Raw genomic sequence first — 22385 nt, forward strand, 5'->3', positions numbered from 1 at the left:
TCAAGTTTCACAATTGCATCCACTTTCCTACTTCAAGGAAGTGGTGTTTTAATTGGTTAGATTATTTAATTTAAAAGATCACTGAAATATACAATATCTGTTTATTATTCAGAGAAACCATACAACATTTTTCATATTTACATTTTCACATACATTATTGTGCAAGAACACAGGCCCAGTAGCGTGGCGCAAATGCAACTGAATTGGTTCATTTAGAGTAGTCATGGTGCTATGGCACACTGTCAAATACACAAGGAATACTCTCTATACCGGAGGGCTCCAAATGACGATTTCTCAGTATCCTTCAACATCACAGAACATACAGCACGTATCTAATACCTCCAATGTCTCATACGTATCTGAGGATCTTTCCAGGTGCAGTGATGGCATACATTGCAATGTGTTAGATTTAAAATGGAACATTTGTTCAAGGATACTTGGCACAATATACATTTTTATGGAATTATTAGGAGAAACGTTTTAGTGCGCAAACAAACAAATACTTCTAAGAGAAGGCAAATCTCTTGGCAAAACTAAGCAAACAACTACAGTACAAAACTCCTTCATAGAAATAACACTGTGCCAATTACATAAAAAAGCCAAATAGTGGTGACGGTTTATATGCAAACGCTTTGAGAGAGGTATAGTATGTCAGAGCTTTACTACCTTCCACTGTCAATGCAAAGTGTAAAACAAACATTTGTGTAAAAGGAGAAGCTGCCAATTAGACTTTCTAGACACATACAGATGTAGGATCTTCACTTGATCACTGCTGTTGCTGAGAATTTCTGTGCCCCAGAATTGACAGATTCACTAAAAACTCACACTAACACATTATATTAACAGTATTGCACTTTTCATGTAGCCTAATCACGATCTAGCAACATTACATCGGCAGAAAAGTTAATGGACTAAACGTTCAAATCCTGTTGCTGCAGGATTATTTTGCTGCGACAATACTGGTCAAATTAGGATCCCACATCTGTAGTTGACTTCTGGTAAATCATCCCAACATTACATATACAACACAGTAAACCTTATTACATTTGAGGGATAAGCTAATCTATTCATCAAATTGATCTGAGATAAAGTCCAAATCTGACAAATGTTATAACCCTTCTCTACTATTGGAAAATGTTAAATTGGTCCTGAATGAAATTCAGATTTCACGAAACCTAACCCAACTATTAACAAGGTTTACTTTTATTTTTTCAGTACACTTTTCAGACAGTGTAAACTGTACTGAATTAAATATAAAAGTAGTATAGTTACTGGTTTTGACTTAGCTAGTTGAAAATAAATTTATTAAAAATAAGTTGTCATTAGGAAAATCAATATTTTATTATTGTAGTGCAAGACTGTCTTTTAAAAAATTTCATTATCCATGTATGGCAGTGTCAGCACCTACCCTGGCCCTTTCATCGTGTGAAATTCTAAGACATTTTTATTATTATTTTTCCCCCCTCAGAGGTGTTTAAAAAAAAAAAAAAAACAGATTCAAGAAACAGGTGTTCTGGGTGACAGTGAGAGTAGGTGGACTGGGTGACAGTGAGAGGTATTGTGCTGTAGATCTTTGAGTTCTTAAGGAACTCTAGTCAGAATATACTGTATATTTAATTAGGTGAGTTCACCATCACCTTGTGTGTTGAGAAGATAGAAGCTAGCTAGTAGCATTCTTGTTGCTAGCAGCAGGACCTCTTCTTATGTGAAGAGCTGTTTACCAGTTGGACCGTCTTCTCTTTCTCTCTGTCCTCCTGCTCTTTCAGAATTCTAGGGGACACAGAAGAGATTTTACTCAGAAATGAGCCAACGTCACATACTGTAGGTTAATTGTTTATTATTGAGTGAGAACCCAACATAAACTACATTGCAATAGACTTGACTAAAGAAATTACACAATATTAGATTCCGATACTATTATTGAAGTTGGGAGAATTAACTGCTAGGATAAAGTTGTTTATTATGTGTGTTAAGTGTATATTTAGGAATGATAAGATTGGTCATTGTTTTCCTTTCTTTCCCTGTACTTGTTAATATCAACAAAGAGTTTTTTTGTACCTCCAGACACACTGACACATTTGGCCTAAAGTGAGTTGTCAGATTTCACTGCAAACCACATAAAGCCTAGCTTGGATGAAGCCCAAGCAAACAGTTATTACATTTTTGGCCTGACAGTATTAAGCATATTTTCCCTTCGTATAGCCTTGCTAATGGCCAAAATCGAAATGACAAACAGTCGTGTTAAGACAATAGTAAATGTGGAAGTAGTAAGACTCATGTCCTGTTAAAACGCTGGGCAGAATCCCACACAGCGCTTAACTTAACTCACCTTGCCAAATGTACCAGAGAGTCTACAACGTTTTGTCCAGAGCAAGCACTGCACTCATAGAAAATCAACTGGCAGTCCTGCAAAGGAGATTTGATAACTGTCATTAGCAGATGAAAAACAGGGCAGTCAATGGGATGTACAGTACAGTGCTCTGATTGGAACTGGCTGTAGTAGGTCGATCACGCTCTCCTCTTCCACACAGCCTCCTACTGAGGCCTGTTTAGTAACATTAAAGGTAATCATTGTCTGGACTAATGGCCATTGGAGCAAAATGAAAAATAAGAGCAGCTCGACTGATCTAAGGCCCTTAGCAATTATCTATCACCGTAGAAACTACAGACCCAAATGGGAAGGAAAAAAATGGAATATACAAAATTATAGAGGGATGATAGAAGTCGAAAAACAACTCCTAGACCTTTAAGGCCCACACACACATCTCGTAAAATTTTTTTTATAATATTTGTTGCTTTTACTTATTCAGTGAGAAGATGGCCTACTACTTTGTGGCTGTGGGCACTGAGAAGCCTGCGGGTTGAAGACAACACCCAGGGAATTGCTGATAGACAGACCTTGGCCAATTTCTCGCCTACTCTCGTCTGAACCTCCCGCTCGCTCTCCTTGTCCGTTTTGTTTCCCAGCAGCATGATGGGAATATCCTCGCCGGCCCCCTCCTGTGAAGAGAGATGGAGATGTTGGGCACTGATGCACTCCATTAGGGCTAGAACCTCAGCAGTCTCTTTCAGATACCCAGTGGGTGGGCAGCATTCAGCGTGGCAGGTTTTTAACATCAGTGTTACACTGAGCAAGGTCACGGACAAATCTATATTCACTACATGTTGCATAACAGTAGTACATAACACACAATCCGTAACGATAATGAATGGTAACTTGTATCATGCCGCTTTACAAATATCCAGTAAGAATTACAATAATTAGCGCATTTGATCTGATATTGTATATAAAATGTTCTGTAAGCCTACATTGAATGTGCTATTGAGCAGGAGGAGGCTCTCCGTATTATCTACCTTTCTCTGAGCTTGTATGTGTAGGCCTGCTATTTCAGAGGTGAGCAGTGAAGTGTCTGGGCTCGTCTTACCTGTACACTGGTCAGCCACTGTCTCACCGCAGTGAAGCTCTGCTCATCAGTGATGTCATACATGACTACCACACCGTCAGCTTTGCGGAAGAACTGCTTGGTGATGCTGCGATACCTGAAGGGGTGGAGAAGGAAAACTGAGAACTCCCCCATTTGTACATTATCCTCAAGCACAACAAAATAAGTATGGAATTTGATCTTATACTAAAAATGTTGTCTCATTAGATACTATTTTCAAGTGTCATGTGCAACATGGTCTCATTAGAAAATAATATAAAATAAAAAAAGGGAAAAAAAGACATTTAAGCACTGCAGTAATATTTCACTTCACTGACATTAGCAACGTGCCATACAGCATAACTGCATGTAGCAAAACAAAAGCTGCTGAGGTAAAAAGTTGAATGTGTGTAAATTCACTTAATATGGTCAAGCTCCCACCTCTCCTGTCCTGCTGTATCCCACATCTGCAGCGCCACCTTGCTGTTGTCCACCGTTATCGTTTTCACACTGTAGTCTATGCCTGTTGATGCAGGATGGACAAGATAATATTCCTCTGATTTAAGTCACCTAAGTAATTTACTAGATTTTGCCTTCCAATTATGTTTTTTCTTGTAATTTTCTGTCAGTATTATTTTTTAGAAGTGCTGGGTTTGTAGCAAGATAGAAAAGGTTAAACATGATGAAAGGAACCAACAATTGATTTCCGGGCAAATTTGGTAGAACAAGGAACTTCAAAAGGATATGTCCTTCTGAGTTTTTGAAATGTTACTCCCATCCAATATTTGTCCCCTGTGCTCAAATAGAAAAGGAGAAACATGTTTTTTTGTGAATGATTGCATCACAATTGCATCAATGAGAGTATATTGCCCATTGTTCTAGAGGGACCATACAATCCAAAATCCATCTGACTCTCCTAAAAATGACTATTTTCAGAATCAATTTTTTTTTGTGTGCTTCCAAACAGGGTCTAATAGAGAGGAGATTAGAGTTCTGGAGCTGTTCGTACTAGGATTCAGAATAATTCAGTATGCTCGCAATCAGTCAAGGAACAAACTAGGTTTGGGTGTGTAACAATCTACTGTACAACAGAAAGCCCAATTGGAAGTATCCAGTTATGGTCTGTGTGAATGCAAGTCAGTCAATACAACAGTACCACAATATGGTTTATCTGCTTAGGCTGTTGCCTATGTAGTGCAAGATCAACACAACAGTCGGACCTCCACAGTGTAAGCAATCGGTATTTAAAAGAGCTTAATGAGTAAAGCCAGTGTGAGGTGTGAGAGGGAGGGTGAGGTCAGCCAGCCACATGTCTGTGGGCTCAGCTCTGCCCTGGGTCATGTTGATTAGGACACACCGTATCAAAACAGTTTGCAACATAAAACTAGAGATTCTTATTCTTAAGTCCAGGTAGTTCCTCCTGGGTTTCTGTCCACTTTGTTCCATTGGTGCCTAATGAAAACCCTGCTCTGCTGTAGAAAAGGAACCCTGGAGAGGCCAGCCACTACTCACCCACGGTGGCAGAGGTGCCTGGGTAGAAGCAGTCGTCACAGAACCTCATGAGGAGTGAGGTCTTCCCCACGCTAGAGTTCCCTACCAGCACGATCTTAAACAGGCGGTCCGGGGGTGGCGCTGCACCCTCCTGGAAACAACACAGAGAGATAAAGCAGAGGGAAGAGGTAATTCTATAAGTTTCATTACATGTTGCCATACTCCTTTTTGTGCTTAAGTTAACTTTCCCAAAAGTAATAAGCAAGATATTTCAGATTGCGGCTATCCAAATCGATATATGCTGGGAGAGGGTATACTAAAACGATGACATGGCTCTAGCTGATGCACCAAATATTTGAGCAACATATTTTAGCATATTTTGAATACATCATATAGCCCCTAAATCTAAGTCCACAACACAACTACTATCCTATAAAATCATCAAGTTGTAAAGTTCTTGAAATACAGTGCATTCGTAAATTATTCAGGCATATACGTTAGCCTTATTCTAAAATGTATTCAATTCATGTTTTTCCTCAATCTACACAATACCCCATAACGATAAAGCAAAAACAGGTTATTAGAAATTTTAGCAAATGTATAAAAAAAATGTAAAACAGAAACATCTTATTTACATAAGTATTCAGATCCTTTGCTATGAGACTGAAAATTGAGCTCCGGTGGATCCTGTTTCCATTGATCATCCTTGAGATGTTTCTACAACTTGATTGGAGTCCACCTGTGGTCAATTCAATTGATTGGACATGATTTGGAAAGGCACATACCTGTCTCTATAAGGTCCCACAGTTGACAGTGCATGTCAGAGCAAAAACAAAGCCATGAGGTCGAAGGAATTGTCCGTAGAGCTCCGAGACAGGATTGTGTCGAGGCACAGATCTGGGGAAGGGTATAAAAAAAACATCTGCAGCATTGAACACATTCTTAAATGGAAGTTTGGAACCACCAAGACTCTTCCTAGAGCTGGCCACCCGGCCAAACTTTGCAATTAGGGGAGAAGGGCCTAGGTCAGGGAGGTGACCAAGAACCCGATGGTCACTGACAGAGCTCCAGAGTTCCTCTGTGGAGATGGGAGAACCTTCCTGAAGCACAACCATCTCTGCAGCACTCCACCAATCAGGCCTTTATGGTAGAGTGACCAGACGGAAGCCATTCCTCAGTAAAAGGCACATGACAGCCCACTTGGAGTTTGCCAAAAGGTACCTAAAGGACTCAGACCATGAGAAACTAAATTCTCTGGTCTGATGAAACCACGATTGAACTCTTTGGTCTGAATGCCAAGCGTCACATCTGGAAGAAGCCTGGCACCATCCCTAAGGTGAAGCATGGTGGCAGCATCATGCTGTGGTAAGGTTTTTCAGCGGCAGGGACTGGGAGACCAGTCAGGATCGAGGGAAAGATGAACGGAGCAAAGTACAGAGAGAACCTTGATGAAAACCTGCTCCAGAGCACTCAGGACCTCAGACTGGGGCAAAGGTTAACCTTCCAACAGAACAATGACCCTAAGCACACAACCAAGACAACGCAGCAGTGGCTTCGGGAGCTTGAGGATCTGCAGAGAAGGGGAGAAACTCCCCAAATACAGTTGTGCCAAGTTTGTAGCGTCAAGAAGACTAGGCTGTAATCGCTGCTAATTGTGCTTCAACAAAGTACTGAGTAAAGGGTCTGAATATTTATGTAAATGTGATTTAAGTTTTGCAAAAATTTCTAAAAACCTGTTTTTGCTTTGTCATTATGGGGTAGTGTGTGTAGATTGAGGGGGGGAAACAATTTAATCAATTTTAGAATAAGGCTGTAACTTAACAAAATGTGGAAAAAGTTAAGGGGTCTGAATACTTTCCAAATGCACCGTTATCTTTTTCACACTGTAGTCTATGCCTGTTGATGCAGGATGGACAAGATAATATTCCTCTGATTTAAGTCACCTAAGTCATTTAAGTCACCTAAGTAAGTAAGTTCCTAGATGACATTAAATCATGAAAACCTCCTGAAACATTATTTCAACACAAATAGCTAAACCTGTTGCCAGGGAAACTGTGGGGTCAAGTCACTAAGTGAAAAACCCAACCCTGTGACCGCTGTTCTCCTATCTCAGGTCTGCTCAGAGAAACAGGACTTTGAGAACACATTGTGCTGTACATTCACCCCTCTCTATACGGGTCAGGAGAACCAACAAAAACACTGACCTATAAACAACCCTGAAGGACTGAAGAGGAAGGCAAGGTTCTTTTAAAGGGAAGGTTACTAGGCCAACTGACACCTTCTCATTCTCTATTGATCAGAGACAAAACAAAGCCTGTCCACATTATGACCAATCAACCTCGTCTCTGAGCACACAAGTCTTACGTTCACTACGGTCTCCTTGCCGACAGGCTGACCCCTGGGGGATGTAGGCGTCTCTGACTCTCTGGTGTCAGCTGGCTGCTGCTCCCTAGTCGGAAGAGAACTTGGAGGATATATTGAGTTCATCTGCAGCTCTATGTGTTCTTCCTCCTCCCCGTCTTCCTCTGCCTCCTCGCTCCACTCACAGAGCTGGGCATGGAAGTCGTCCTGCAAGAGCTGGGGTAGGTGGTCCTCCTCTATGGAGATGATCCTCTGTAGGGGTCTGTGGGGGGGTTTGGAGGCTACCACATCCTCCAGGCTGTAGCCATTCACTCCCCCCGGGCTCTTCTTAGAGTGGGGGAGCCCTACCTCTTCCTCACTGGAGAGACAGGGATGAGATGGTAATTGGAGGGACAAATGTGAATTGGCTGACAATTGCTTTTTTTTTTGGAACATAACGGTATGGCTGTAGAATGTGAATTGACTCGCATATTTATATAAGCATTTGCATATTCAGAACAATGTAAATACAGTACGGACATGTTCTGCACAGAGTTACAACTGCAGCCCTATTGAACAGCTTTCTGTCCTACATTTGAATTCTGTGTCATGTGCTTTGTTCTACTTTGTGTAATTCCATCTACTTAGAAAATATGAATCATTCACCATGAATAACTACTCAAGCTACAGTCAGTCATACTGACGTGTGTATTGTAGGTGAATTGAACATTAGTATAAATGAAGGCCTCCACGACTGAATCAGACAGTATTCACTCAATTTGTATTAAAAGCATTTCAGAGCAAACGGTGTACCATTTAAAGGCCTTTTTGTCAAAGGGATTCAGAGTATTTGATCCAGGCCTCGGGTTCCAAGCAGGATTTTCAACAGTATTCCTCAGTTTCTGCAAAACAAATTTAAATCTACAGTTTGATTGCAATTAGATTTGATAAAAAATGTTTTTACGATAGGATCTATCAAACAGAGCAGACAGACATGGGATTTCACAAATGGACAATGAAAAATGCATGCGAATACTTACTTGATACGAGGACATATCTCGTTCATCTCGTAAGTGTTTGTTCATTTCCCTGGAGACAATATAACAAGGAATGGGTTCATTGCAAAAAATATAAATATTTTCTAAGAACAAGTGAGAAAGCGCTTCGAGGAGTTTGCCTGAGGTCAATGCTATATGCTTTGCTATCTGCTCGATGGATGCGTGGCCTTGGTTTGTAGTGAAAATAACATTGTACACTATTGTACACTTGGAGAACAGTGGCCCCTGGACTGATATAACCCATTGCCCCTGGACATAATATAACCCTCTCTCCTAGTGTGTGTCTGTCCGTCTCCACTCTTACCTCAGCAGGTCAAGTTGTTTCAGCAGGCTTGCTCGCTCTCTCTGCAATCCCTCTGTGACCTGGTACATTTCCCTGTGTTGGAAAACAAATCCACATATTTGTGTACTGTGGACTCACAAGGAGACCCAATCAGGATCCCAGACAGTCAGCTAGCCAACCAGCCACAAACAAGCAGACTTACCTCTCCCTCTCCTTGTGCAGGCGTGACGACTGCTCCTGCAGGAGGCCCAGCTGCTCCTGTGCCAGGGTCAGCTCCTGACTGGTGTGCTCCAGCTCTTGGGCCAGATCCTCATTGGTCTGCTTCAGCTTCACATTCTCCACCTTGGTCACGTGCTGCTCGCTGTGCAGCTCCCGACACTGACACTCCAACTGGGGGAGGGGGACACACGGGAGAGGGGCCACGGTCACACAGAGGAGACGGGCAGAGGGGACAACATACAAAAACACTACGGCCAAAAGCAGACGCCATACGAAATGCACTTTCATCTGATCATATACAGCTTTAAAAACACAATTTCCCAGACACTACTATGCAGTAACAATCATAGTCTGATCGTCCTTAGCAATCAGTGTCTATTGTGTGATTGCTACAATACACCGTGCATTGATGAATGGAAAATATGAAACGAGCGATATCTTCCGGCCTGGTCTGACCCACACACACCCATTAAATCCAGGAGCTGTGTGAGGACACACATAAGGCTGCTGTCTGACTGTAGCCTCAAACACTACTATCACTGTTCTACATATATAAGCCAAAGTGCTCCAACAGGGGATCTAAAACAATATATGATGAGGCTAGCCAGCATAAGGTCTGGATGCCTCCTTTACAGAGACTGTGTTGGCAGCATAGAAATATAATCTCTAGAACAGACATTCCCATTAAAGTCAATGTTCTGCCATTCTATTTCCATGGTCGGCAGAGAGGAACATGGAATGTGAATTACAGACATAATAATTAGAGGCACTCGGGTACCTCTGAGAGAAAGCCTTGGTGCCTTGGGTACAGTAGGAACTAATGCCTTATTCCCCTTTGTAGAGCAAATGAAGAAGTACTGGTAAGACTAATTGTTGCCCATTAGTTTACTCCAGTTAGGGGAGGTAGGGGAAAATAATACATTTTGGAAATGATGCAGACAATTACATTGATGGAAGCCACAATCTGCAATATTAAAGCTAATCTCCACCTCCCAAATTTTTTAAAAATGAGACTAATTTCCAATGGACAAATTAGTCTTAAAAGCTTCAGTGGAGTTCTGTTTGTGAGTGTGTCACGGTTAGACATGATCATCTCTTAGTTTCCATTAAAGAATATGCTGCAGACAGACACTCAGCAACAGCTCTTAGAGTCTAATAATAACTGGTGACAATTCGGTCACCAAAATTAGATTTGATCAAAAATAATAAGTTCTGTACAGTGCAAATCTACCCATCAGTGTGATGCCTGTGATCATCAAGGACTCATCATTCGTGTCCTGACTCACCCGCCTCTGTTTCTGGAAGATCTGCTCCAGCTCCCGCTCCTTACTGGAGAGCTGATGCTCTAAGTCCTGGCTCCTAGACAGGAAGCGTTCAGAGTCCTGCAGGGGGAGAGAGAGAGAGAGAGCGCGAGGGAGAACGAGAGAGCAAGAGGATCTTCCCGAAAACTGAGGTTACCAACAAGGCGTATGCAGTGGGAGATCTCTTCCTTTACCTGCAGGAGGATCCTGTCCTTCTCATTTTTGATTTGCTGCTCCATTTCTTCATATAAGCGCTGGATCTCGTCGTCATGTGTTGCTGCTTTTCTGTTCGGACGTAGAATTATTTTACATTTTTGGGGGGGTGGGGGTCTTGTTAATGCTAATAAAGCATTTTCCATTAGCTTTGGCAGCACATTAAAAAAATGGGCCGCTCAAGCGTTATCAAATGTTTAGTTAAGATTTCAGTCTGCCATTTCAAATCATACAGTAGGTCAACTGTAAGCTAGCACGACGCATTCTGAACAGGCACAGCAACAAATAACAGTTTCAGGGTTGCTTTTCAGCTATGGGAAACTGTGTGATAATGCACCACTATGGTACAAAAGCTAAGCTGTGCTCAGTTGAAACATGACATGATAAACAAGTAGGTAGAGATTGTCAAGTAGTACTCCTTTGCGTAAAATTGCCATGAACATTGTCCGTCACAATTTGGAGAAAGTGGGAGATTTGGGAGCACATTCACAAGCACTTAATATTGCTTTGTAGCTGGGAGGTTAGCCACATCCCAACGGTGGAGTAAAAGTTTGTTTCTCCCACACTGTAAAACTTTAACACTTTCTCCCCTCCCAAGGCAGCACTAGCTCTTAACGTGTGGAATTTAGCAGGCTTAACTAAGGACTACAAATCTGTCAGTCAGAAAAAGCTATACTTTTAGTAAAACATTTTAAGGGAAAAAACACAGATAACTGGGGACGATCATTCTATAGATGCACTAATGCAAAAAAGGTTTAAATGACATTCATATTGTAGCAAGCACATACAGTAAGCTACTTTGCCCTTCGTTACTAGGGCAGAGGTTATCTGTAAAGGAACATTGAGCTAGCCTGGTCCCAGATCTGTTTGTGTTGTCTAGCCAATGACTTTTGGAGTTGGCAAGACAGCACAAACAGATCTGGGACCAAGCTACAGTGAGCTACTAATTGCCCAAATTCTACCAATACCTGATGAATGGCGATATTTCTACCTTTTAAGGGCGCTCTCCATCTCCCTCTTCTCCTGGTTGGCCTCTTTGATCTGGAAGGTGACRCTGGCCAGGAACTCCTCAAAGTTGGACAGGAGATGCGGCTCATCTCTTCTCAGCTGGGCCCACAGACTACGCACCTCACCAGGGCTGATGGGAAGGGGGTCAGAACAAAGATAAGTCTGAATGACAAGACCTGGAATACAGTCTGTACTGAGGTACTTCTTGGTGTGGGAAAAAAAAAAAGTACTTTTAAGTCGAATTATACTTTTAGGCAATGTGAACAATGTAGGCAGGCAGGCAGTGGGTAGCTGTGGGCTGCCTGCAGCCGTGCTGACATATTTATGCAAAATTGACATTTGGTCAAGATGATCTTAGCCTAGAAAATCCCATTTCCTGTTAGTTGAAAATAGTGCTATTTTGATACAACAGTTTAAACGCAATCTTTGTCTGTGCCATGGTCTTCACGTCAGTGTTCAGATAACGACTGGAATACATTTGTCATTTTTTGGCAGGGCCATATGTGGAAAGACCAATTGAGAAAATCATCTGAGAAAATCATCTCATGCAATGCATGTTTGATGGATCTCTGTTCATTGAAATTTGGACTGATTGATAAGACTAGCAGGCCTCTGGAAGACTCCTAAACAAATATGGAAACTTTCTAATCCTCACAGTAGAGTTACATGCCGTGTCAACTTCAGGAAAACACACCGGAGGTTGAAGCAAATTGATCTGATGTAAATTGTCAGCATTCCATTCTGGTTCTAACCCAGGTTTGCAGACAGTCAATAGGATGTACTTATCAAGTTGACATCCTCACCTACTACCGTTTACTATTATTGAGCCACATTTGTTTGCTGAAGGTGAGTCTAGTCATGCATTAAATGAGGCCCGGCTCTCTCGTTTCTCTCCTCTGAATGCCTGGAGTTCAAAAGGCCAAAAGCACTGGTACCAGCACCCACCAATGTCTGGAATACATCCACAGACATGAATGTCAGTGACTATAATGATTTGTTCAAGGTTAAATAACCCAACTCAACTTAGACTAACTTTTCCTATGTGAGGTTTTTTGGGTAGACGACAGTGACCTCAGGTATTTCATCTGTTTTCTACTTAAACATGTCTGTAGACTTTATGCTTGTTTGTTAAGCTTATAGAATTTGAGAAATATCAAAGCAAGCAGATTGAAACAGAATGGCTAGCACTACTATGGAGCGGCAACTTAGCGCTTTTTGTTTGGCACAGCTGACTTTAATCAATCTAATCCTTCTAAAGGAAAAGACTGGTCATTTGAGGGCATTATTGAGGGTTGGGACAAAGATTCACATAGTATGGACGTCACAGACAAAAACAAACACTCACTCCTCAAAGACATTGCTGGCGCCCAAGCTCTCCATGAGCATGCAGAAGTGCCTCTCTTCCTCGTCCTCGCTGCCCATCAGCCTCTCCTCCCACTGGGTCTGGTAAAGGGAGTCTGGGGGGCCCTGGTTGGCTTCCTTGGCAATGTGGCTAGCCTCTCCCATCCCTTCTGTTACAGAGATCCTTCGGCCAAACAGGAACTCACCTGGAGAAATAGAGAGTCCAGGAGATGATTTATAATACCCTTTACTCCCTCTCTTTCTATATATCTATACCTACTCAGAGCTGCATAATCTGCTTGCACTAGCACAGTTCATGTTATTATGTGGAAAGGGAAGATGCATCAAATCAAACTACATCACTTTTTCAAAACAACATGCATAGGACAGTAGAAAGTGAGAAGAGGACATAGTCAACGTACTGAACCCTGAGGAGAACTCCTGCAGGGTGAGGTATCCGTTGCCGTCAGAATCCAGGGTGTCGAAGACATTCTCCAGCTCCTCTGCACTGAGGGGCAGCTGTCCATGGAGCCTCTGCGGAGCAGGACACAAAACACAAATCAGGTGCCATGGACACAACTGGGGACCTGAAGGACTCAAGAGTCTTTACGTTAAAGAGACACCGTAATTGGGGGAGAACATGCTCATAGTAACGGAATAAATGGAATTGTATCAAACTCAAAAAACACACGGCTTCCATGCGTTTCACGCAGTTCCAGACATTATTACGAGCCATTATCCCTCAGAAGCCTCCTGTGCCAACAATACAGTACAACAGCTGCCAGCCAAGCACAAACACCTGGGAACACATTCAACAGTATCATCAGAAGAGACGGTCATCTACCCAAATACAGGAGAGCAGATGTTCTTCCTGTTCATAAAGTGTAGGATGGTGTATCATTTGCATTCACACAACTGACGTAACGCAAGTTCATGACAAAAAGGAACCGTTAACAACTAGGACAGGCTGCTCCATAAAACGTTTATATTAATAAACTTGAGACATTCATCCGTTCAGATTGAACTCAAAACATTATAAAAATGAACATTTCTGCCCAAAGTCAAAAACAGTCAGTCAACATACGCCCAAACCGCCATTTACACGCCTAGGCCAAGCAGTGTGTGAAAGCAAACAGACTCTGAAACCCTGAAAATAAGCAGTAAAGACCACAACGATGCAGAAAAGCCAAAGCTCCGCCTCACCTCTGTGAGCTGGGCATGTCTATGTTTACACCGAAACCACTTGTGAAATTTGTGGTAGGAACTCCTTGTTAAACTCTCTTATCTGGGCTGAACACATCCCTTATGTCAGCAGACAGATCACAGCCGGAGACACCACTGCCACCCTCTTGGTCACGGTGTGAGAAACATTGTAAGGCTGTTTGTGCAATCAGCAGAAAACGACACGCGCACATACAGGGTAATGCTGGCAGTCGCTAGAAAACATTCATGAAATGTAAAAAAATGTAAATAAAAATTGATGTGTTCATAACTTTGCCAAATTACTTTATCCACTTTGCCCTTATGGATAAACAAGGTAAGCCTAATCAGGCATAGTAAATACCCGACTAAATCTAAATCCAACTTGCATATGGCAGAGAAATACATTTCCAGTCGGGTCGTATAAGGATAGACCAGCAGAAATACATTTCCAGTCGGGTCGTATAAGGATAGACCAGCAGAAATACATTTCCAGTCGGGTCGTATAAGGATAGACCAGCAGAAATGCATTTCAGTTGCATAACACATTCACGCAGACAATTGTAATGTATTATACAGGAGTGCACACAGTTATGCACTGACGTTATTACAAAACATTTTGGGGGGCTGATTTCATTACTTTCACAACTCATAAATGAACACGGGGAGCGGGTATAGGGAATCTTTTTGTATATTTCCATAAACATTGGATCAAAGGGATCTATTCTATTGAGACTCTCGTCACGGCGTGGGCTCACAAGTGCTCGATCAAAGGAATACTCTGCCCATCGATGAATATGTAAGAAGCGTTTGGATTTGCACAGTCACGCAAATGAAGTTGCTGTATGACAAAGCACGGCTCTGTGTGGCTCTTCGCTGCCCGTATGTGTTGTGGGTTCCTGTCACTCTTTCACATGCTCTCCTGAATAAGATAGATACAGGCTACGTCCTCAGAATCATCTCTAATGAGCACGCCACAGAGACATAAACGTGTCCCATTTAATTCTATGGAGCAAACGCAGCCCCTGTCCTCCACATGCAGCCTTGTGAAATGACCAGATTGTTGTCTCCAAATCTAACAAAGGGTCTACGGAGGATTTGTTGCAGTTGTTAGGTTTGGCATTATTTAGCCTAATGTACAGTGCCTTCGGAAAATATTCAGACTCCTTCCCTTTTTCCACATTTTGTTATAAATCAATATTAGAATAAGGCTATAATGTATCAATCTACATACAATACCCCATATTAATAAAGCAAAAACAGGTTGACATTTTTGGTAATTTATCATTTAAAAAATATATAGTATATAGTATTCAGACCCTTTACTCAGTACTTTGTTGAATCACCTTTGGCAGCGATTACAGCCTCGAGTCTTCTTGGGTATGACGCTACAAGCTTGGCACACCTGTATTTGGGGAGTTTCTTGCATTCTTCTCTGCAGATACACTCAAGCTCTGTCAGGTTGGATGGGGAGTGTCACTGCACAGCTATTTTCAGGTCTCTCCAGAGATGTTTAATTGTGGTCAAGTCCAAGCTCTGGCTGGGCCACTCAAGGACATTCAGAGACTTGTCCCTAAGCCACTCCTGCATTGTCTTGGCTGTGTGCTTACGGTCGTTGTTATGTTGGAAGGTGAACCTTCGCCCCAGTCTGAGGTCCTGAGAGCTCTGGAGCAGGTTTTCAAGGATCTCTGTACTTTGCTCCGTTCATCTTTCCCTCGAGCATGTCTCCCAGTCCCTGCCACTGAAAAACATCCCCACAGCATGATGCTGCCACCACCGTAAGGATGGTGCCAGGTTTCCTCCAGACGTGACGCTTGGCATTCAGGCCAAAGAGTTCAATCTTGGTTTCATCAGACCAGAGAATCTTGTTTCTCATGGTTTGAGATTCTTTAGGTGCCTTTTGGAAAACTCCAAGCGGGCTGTCATGCACCTTTTACTGAGGATTGGGTTCAGTCTCGCCACTCTACCAAAAAGGCCTGATTTGTGGAGTGCTGCAGAGATTGTTGTCCTTCTAGAAGGTTCTCCCATCACCACAGAGGGACTCTGGAGCTCTGTCAGAGTGACCATTGGGTTCCTGGTCACCTCCCTGACCAAGGCCCTTCTACCCAGATTTGGCCAGGCGGCCAGCTCTAGGAAGAGAGTGGGGCTTCCAAACTTCTTCCATTTAAGAATGATGGAGAGCACTGTATTCTTGGGGACCGTCAATGCTGCAGAAATGTGTTGGTATCCTTCCCAAAAACTGTGCCTCGACACAATCAACTCTGTGAGCTCTACGGACAATTCCTTCAACCTCATGACTTGGTTTTTGCTGTGACATGCACTGTCAACTGTGGGACCTTATAGAGACAGTGTGCCTTTCCAAATCATGTCCAATCAATTGAATTTACCACAGGTGGACTCCAATCAAGCTGTAGGAACATCTCAAGGATGATCAATGGAAACAGGATGCACCTGAGCTCAATTTCGAATTTCATAGCAAAAGGTCTGAATACTTATGTAAATAAGCTATTTCTGTAAAAAAATATATTTTTATGAATTTGCTAACATTTCTAAAACCTGTCTTCGCTTTGTCATTATGGGGTATTGTGTGTAGATTGCTGAGGATAGAAAAAAAAAAAAAAAACATTTTAGGATAAGGCTGTAACAGAACAAAATTTGGAAAAAGGTCAAGGGGTCTGAATACTTTCCGAAGGCACTGTATGCTATTGTCAACAGCAGTCATTCAGATGCCCTGACAAAAGCCTAAATTACAACAATGAGCTATGGGATCTGGTGCATAAGTTAGGATACATCCACAGAGTAATCCACAGAGTATCATGTATTCTCTATCAGAGTAGTTCAAAGGAAACAATTATGCTAGCACTAGGCTGGGCCAATTCTTACTGGTTTCTCAGGGTAAAGAACCTAACAGGAAAGATTAATTATTATTCTGAATTAAGCATCCAGTCCACAGGGGGAAAAGCCTCAAATGGTCCAGAATGCAACTCCAACAAACCCACCACAACTCATGATTGATTCTTGCTCTGAAGGATCAAAACACAGTTCAAAAAACAACTACACCAACTTGCACTGTCAATCAATATCAAAAGTCAGCCATTTGAAATGTGTTACTCTGAAATAATGACAAAAGTAACATCGAGGGTATACATGACTAGGTAACTAATATATACACAGTACTAAGGATGGGAACATGCATAATGCTGGTGTAGCCTAAAAACGTCAATAACTCCCATGGGACGGTTTGATCTCACCTGCATGTCCCGGTGGGTGATGAAGCCTTTGTCCTCGATGTCACAGATCTGGAAGAAGTCCTGGGTCTTCTCCAGCATGGTGCTGTGTCCTGTAGATCTCTCACCGCCTCCAGCCTCACAGTCCTTCCAGTCACACTCGGCCGGGCTCTGGTCCCAGTCTCTGTGCCGAGGAGCACTCCTGGATCTCACTTTGGGGGTACTGGTGAAAGCTGCCATGGCGTGTGTGTGGTGTGGCTCCTCTCGCTCCCTCTCCCCCTACTCCTTCACATGGGTCAGGTGTAGTCAGGTATAGACAGGGGTTGAGAAAAGAGACCCAGAGTAGAGACGCAGGTTCAGGCTGCAGCACAGAGGCTCTCAGCAGCGATGTCACCGCTTGTCATCTCTTAGCAACCGCCTCTTTAATTAGTCGATGAAGCCCAGGCTCTGAGCGAGAGAGAGAAAAGGTAAAATGGATCCCTTCAAAATAACCCTCTCTCTGAATGATGGAGTGTGACATGTCAGACTATGGTGTTTCTTCACATAGCATTTTATGTTGTTCATTTTGGGGTGATAACATAACCTAGGTCTTATTACAATATAATGACTTGTAGTCTAATAACGCAGCCAACTTTAAAAAAACACACAGTACAACAAGCCTAGAAGGAGCGATGCAAAACTCATAGCTCACAAGGAGAAAGATAACCTACTTTGAACGCATCAACAAAGAATGGTGCTAAAGAGAAGTGACCATAAACAGTTTACACAAACAGCCCCAATTTAGGCGGACTACTGGGACAAAAGAGGAGCACCGAGTGTGTAACTAGATATTAGGTCCATCTTCGAAAAACCCATGAAGTAAATTCACAGAGCAGATGGCAGAAGTGCCAAGTTCGAACTTAGTTCCCTCCCCCTATCAGTGTGAAGTAGCATGTTCTCTATCAGAGTAGTTCAAAGGAAACAATTATGCTAGCACTAGGCTGGGCCAATTCTTACTGGTTTCTCAAGGTAAAGAGGCTTGAGTCTCTTTACATCCAGTCCACAGGGGAAAAAGCCTCAAATGGTACAGAATCCTACAATTCTTACAGCACAGTATTATGCAATGCATCAACATAGGAGACTGTTGAACTCTCAATCCAACAAGGTTGACTGTGTGTTGTGCGTCCACAAAAGACCACAGTACTACTGTTCTCTTGGTACGGCACACATTGTGACCACAGCACGTACGAGTGAATGGATTGATGATCGGCGACAAGTTGAGAGGCGGAGGAGTACTTTGGCCTGTCTGGAAGGGCCGTGCATGGAAATATTGACTGGTAAAGCCACACGGCGGTTAGGTCTATATGGGCTCCTGTGTGCACTGGTATGGAAGACTGCCTTAAAGGGGCTGTCCCGCTCTTGTAGGCTGCAGGCTGAGTCACTGCAGGGCAGGCAGAGAACAGACAGCGCACAACCACACATGAACGCCAATTCAGATATACACACACTTCAGACTGTCTGCAGCTGGAATACATGTGCTCCCTATTCCTCCTCATGCTCCAACTAGCTTAATGTTTGATGCTCCGCATCAACATTTTTGGACGGTTATTTTGTTGACAAATCTGCTCACTCCAAAGTAAGAGAAAACCTTGTAGACTAAACCCTGAAAGCCGAACCAGGAGATTCTGAACACTATTAAATATAGAATATGAAATACTTTTTATTGTGCATTGCACTCTAAAAGCTCTGAAGTTGACACTTTTCTTTTGCACAGGACCAGTAATCCTATAATTTTTAATCGCGTGACAACACGACTATCATGAATAGACCTACTCGGTTTATGATCTCGACCGAGAATCTCATCATCCTGGATGCATCTCGACCCACAGGGATCAGACAATATTTGACACGAAGGTTGAAGACTTGAGATCTTATGTAGTGGTCTCCTAACAATCCACATGGCATGATGACACGTCACCAACTCAAACACATAGGCTATTTACAATGCAATGAATGACAACACCCTCTGTTGAATAGAATAAGAGGCCGTGCGTCTTAGCTAGGAGTCTATGACCTACAATGTAGGCTAATGAGAGAAGTAGAACAGAGTAGCATATGCCTTGTGCAGTTTCCATAACAATTGAATTTCAAACAGTCTAAGCTAAATGTTGCTATATGCTATTGGCTTGTTTCAATGGTCAATTTAGGAAAATAATCTGCTGTACTACTTTGCATACAGTTAGCTAACTTATCTTCCAAGTTGCTGCATCAAACCAGAAGTAATTCAGGGAGGCAACATAGGGCCTTCAATGTATGACATTATTTGATTAAGCGAGATACTAAAATAGACAACACTAAATCAATATAGGAAGCAACAACTGTGTAAAGTCAGACATTCATTAATGTAAAAACAACAACAACAATGCACTAAGTTCAACAGAAAATGGTGGTTGCCTACAAATAGGCTGCCTATGAAAGTGACTCATCTCCGGAGCAGAACTCTTACTGGGCTGTCTCTGAAGCACTCAGACTCTGTGCTGCCAGTCTCACTACTCTACTTCCTTTGTTTGAACTATGACAAGAGCCATTTGCCCTAAAAAAATATAACTTCTCCTGGGTGTGCTGGTCCACCAGCAGGTCAAAGTCATACTGGAGCTTATGACCACAGGTAAAGTTATTGAAGAGTACCTGAATGAATGGTCTCCAACCCCTTTTGACCATTTCACTAGGTTAAGCCTAATCAGCAAGTGCTTGGATGTTGAGGTGCAACAAAATCGCAAGAGGGAGCCAACCAACCTTCGCAAGAGACAAAGTCACAAAGCAAACTTTTTTGTAAGACAATTACTGGATTGTGGAAACAGGATAAATGTGTAAATATGCGGTAACGGAGCATTATTCCACCTCCTATCACCCCAATTCATACATCAACGGAATGGGTATACTGTCATTTGACAATTACTTCTCACTATGACATAAGTAACTAGATCAATGTGTGGTAACTAAACTGCTTCCTGTTTTGTTATGTGATCTAATCTTTGTTCTTGGGAGTGTACAAACAAACGCTGGCCTGCCTATCAGGCCATGTGTCAGTCAGTGGTTTCAGCACATCCGACCTGGTCATAGGTTTTTCAAGTTTACCCAGTCAGATAACTGACAATTGAAAGTCACTTCCTGGTTGAGGCCACTTCTCAGTTTAACCATCATGGATAGTGAAAAATTATACAATTCCAACATGGTGTAGTGCAATTGTCTAACAGGTCTGCAATGTAATATTGTGATGCAATGGCAAATCAGTGTTGCAGGTTATCATAAAAGTAATGACTGGATGAAAAATGTGGTTCTGATCTGCATTTTCTAAAGATGTAGACTAACCTTTTGAGACAGAGATGCCAAAATCAATGAATATTAAGTTTAATTATTTGACCTCTTATTAACAGGTCATCAAACCAGAAGCGTTTTCATTACGCCGATTTTGTTGCAAAACGTAAAGGGACCTAGCTGAATTTGTCCAATAGAAATTTGTTCGGACTAATGATTAGGCCTAGACCCCACGGCATGTGAAACTTCCAGTTCACAACACGGAGAAAAAAAATCACCAACACCACTACTTTTAGAACAACTGGGAACTCGGAAATCTCGACTTCAGTGCATTAAAGACAACTGGGATGTCGGAAAAACGAGCTCCGACTGAAAAATATTTTGAACGGTCATCCAACTCGGGAATTCCAAGTCGGGAAACTCTGGCATCTTTCTAGTAACGACTTTCCGAACTAAAGATCACTGACGTAATAAATTTGACTTTTTTGTTGTTGAAGTTATCAGTTGTCTTGAAAGCACCAACAATAAATCTAATTGTATTGGTCGCATACACATATTTATCAGATGTTATCGCGGGTGTAGCGACATGTTTCTAAAATAAAAAGCATTCTTGTCACTTCAGCCAAAAATAACATATTTAGTACTAAGGTAAAATAGAAATGAGAGTTGTCGACAAAGTTAACAAAGAGTGACCCTTCTCAAACTGTTAACGTTACCCGCCACTTGAACCAGAATCTATGAGGAGAACGTCTCCCGTAAACCCAGATTCTGGTTCACCCGTCACTGCAGATAGTTGTCCAGTCCAACTAGCTAGCTAAAGTAGGCTACTTTCTAAAATAGTAAGCGAAAGTAAAGTAATACATTACCATGTGTTATTGGAAGGCACTAAAGACAGTCAAACGTGTATCTGTCACAACTTCAACAAGCTGTATTTCCTCTGTTAACATAACTGGAGGAATTTCACAGACCTGCCTGCGGGGAGGGACTCAATGTCGATTCGCGTCTGTAGATATAGGGCAACTCCATGGCAACAGTGTGACAGACTCAGATTCTTTACTTTGAAATGTTATTTCAAACTAAAATCAATAATTGCAGTTAAACGAACCACATCTATGCACAAGGACTACTTTTAACAATTTTCACTGAACATTTGTACAAAAACTTTACTTGAAGAACAATGCAGATGCAAAGTTTAGTAACAGTGAGTGTTCGTGCCATCATTCTGTTACCAAAATGCATCTGCACTGTTATTCAAGTATATGTGTTGTAAACTTTTCAGTGGAAAGTAGGGTTTGTTTATATGTCCAATAAAGCCATTTTTTAAATCTCAATATCAAATAATTTCTGGGTAACAATTACATACCTTACTGTGACTGTTTTAAATTAAAATGGTCAAAAAGAAACAAAAAAAAAAAAAGCTTCTTAGCAAAGAGAAATTTATCAAGCAAGAATTTTGCTAGGACTGTTTGGGAGAGGAAAACTGAAAACTAGCTGTAATTGGCAGAGTGGTTTAGAACTCTCTTTCTTATTGGTCTATTCTAATTCACCAGGCTTGCCAAAACTCCATCACACCAAAACAGGCTCAATTTTCAGGTGGTCGTTTCAAACAGCTCTTTATTATAATTTTCACAATTTCAGTATTATTCCAACCTCATAGTGTAATATATATATATATATATATATATATATATTTTTTTTTTTTTGTTGTTGTTGTTGACTGCACTGGGCCTTTAACTTTGCAATCATTGGTTTTTGTTTGACACATTTTAAAGTGAAAATCTGAGTCTCAATGTCACTCTCTTACCATGGATTGCCCTATAGTAAACTTTATAAGTGCCATATTTGACTACCTGTTTTTTTAGGTGGGATTATCTGTCTAGAACAGGAATGTCACTCTTTTCCCACATCACTAGCAAAACAGGTGATTAAACTAATTGCATTCTAAACAGAAGATCATGATTAGTTGATTATTCATGATTAGTTGA

At 41.8% G+C, this 22385-nt stretch overlaps 1 protein-coding gene across 2 annotated transcripts; it reads right to left on the bottom strand.

The window, feature by feature from the left end:
• Window positions 1-87: 87 nt before the first annotated feature.
• cracr2aa (calcium release activated channel regulator 2Aa) lies at window positions 88-21837 on the bottom strand. Of its 2 annotated transcripts, none has more exons than XM_070435280.1 (18): window positions 21764-21837; window positions 17128-17550; window positions 13099-13210; window positions 12681-12882; window positions 11319-11465; window positions 10309-10399; window positions 10100-10195; window positions 8797-8984; window positions 8616-8687; window positions 8294-8342; window positions 8067-8155; window positions 7278-7632; window positions 4935-5064; window positions 3864-3945; window positions 3426-3540; window positions 2899-3000; window positions 2330-2406; window positions 88-1770 (listed from the first exon to the last, which is right to left on the bottom strand). In XM_070435280.1, exons 2-18 carry the CDS (start codon window positions 17341-17343, stop codon window positions 1683-1685), a joined length of 2211 nt encoding a protein of 736 aa, XP_070291381.1. In that variant the 5' UTR covers window positions 17344-17550; window positions 21764-21837; the 3' UTR covers window positions 88-1682. The 2 variants fall into 2 exon arrangements, with proteins under 2 accessions (XP_070291381.1, XP_023827135.1); XM_023971367.2 differs by lacking the exon at window positions 21764-21837 and adding an exon at window positions 21267-21470.
• Window positions 21838-22385: the final 548 nt, after the last annotated feature.

The sequence above is a fragment of the Salvelinus sp. IW2-2015 genome, linkage group LG26 (genome assembly GCF_002910315.2).
Source record: "Salvelinus sp. IW2-2015 linkage group LG26, ASM291031v2, whole genome shotgun sequence".
Classification (NCBI taxonomy): domain Eukaryota; kingdom Metazoa; phylum Chordata; class Actinopteri; order Salmoniformes; family Salmonidae; genus Salvelinus; species Salvelinus sp. IW2-2015.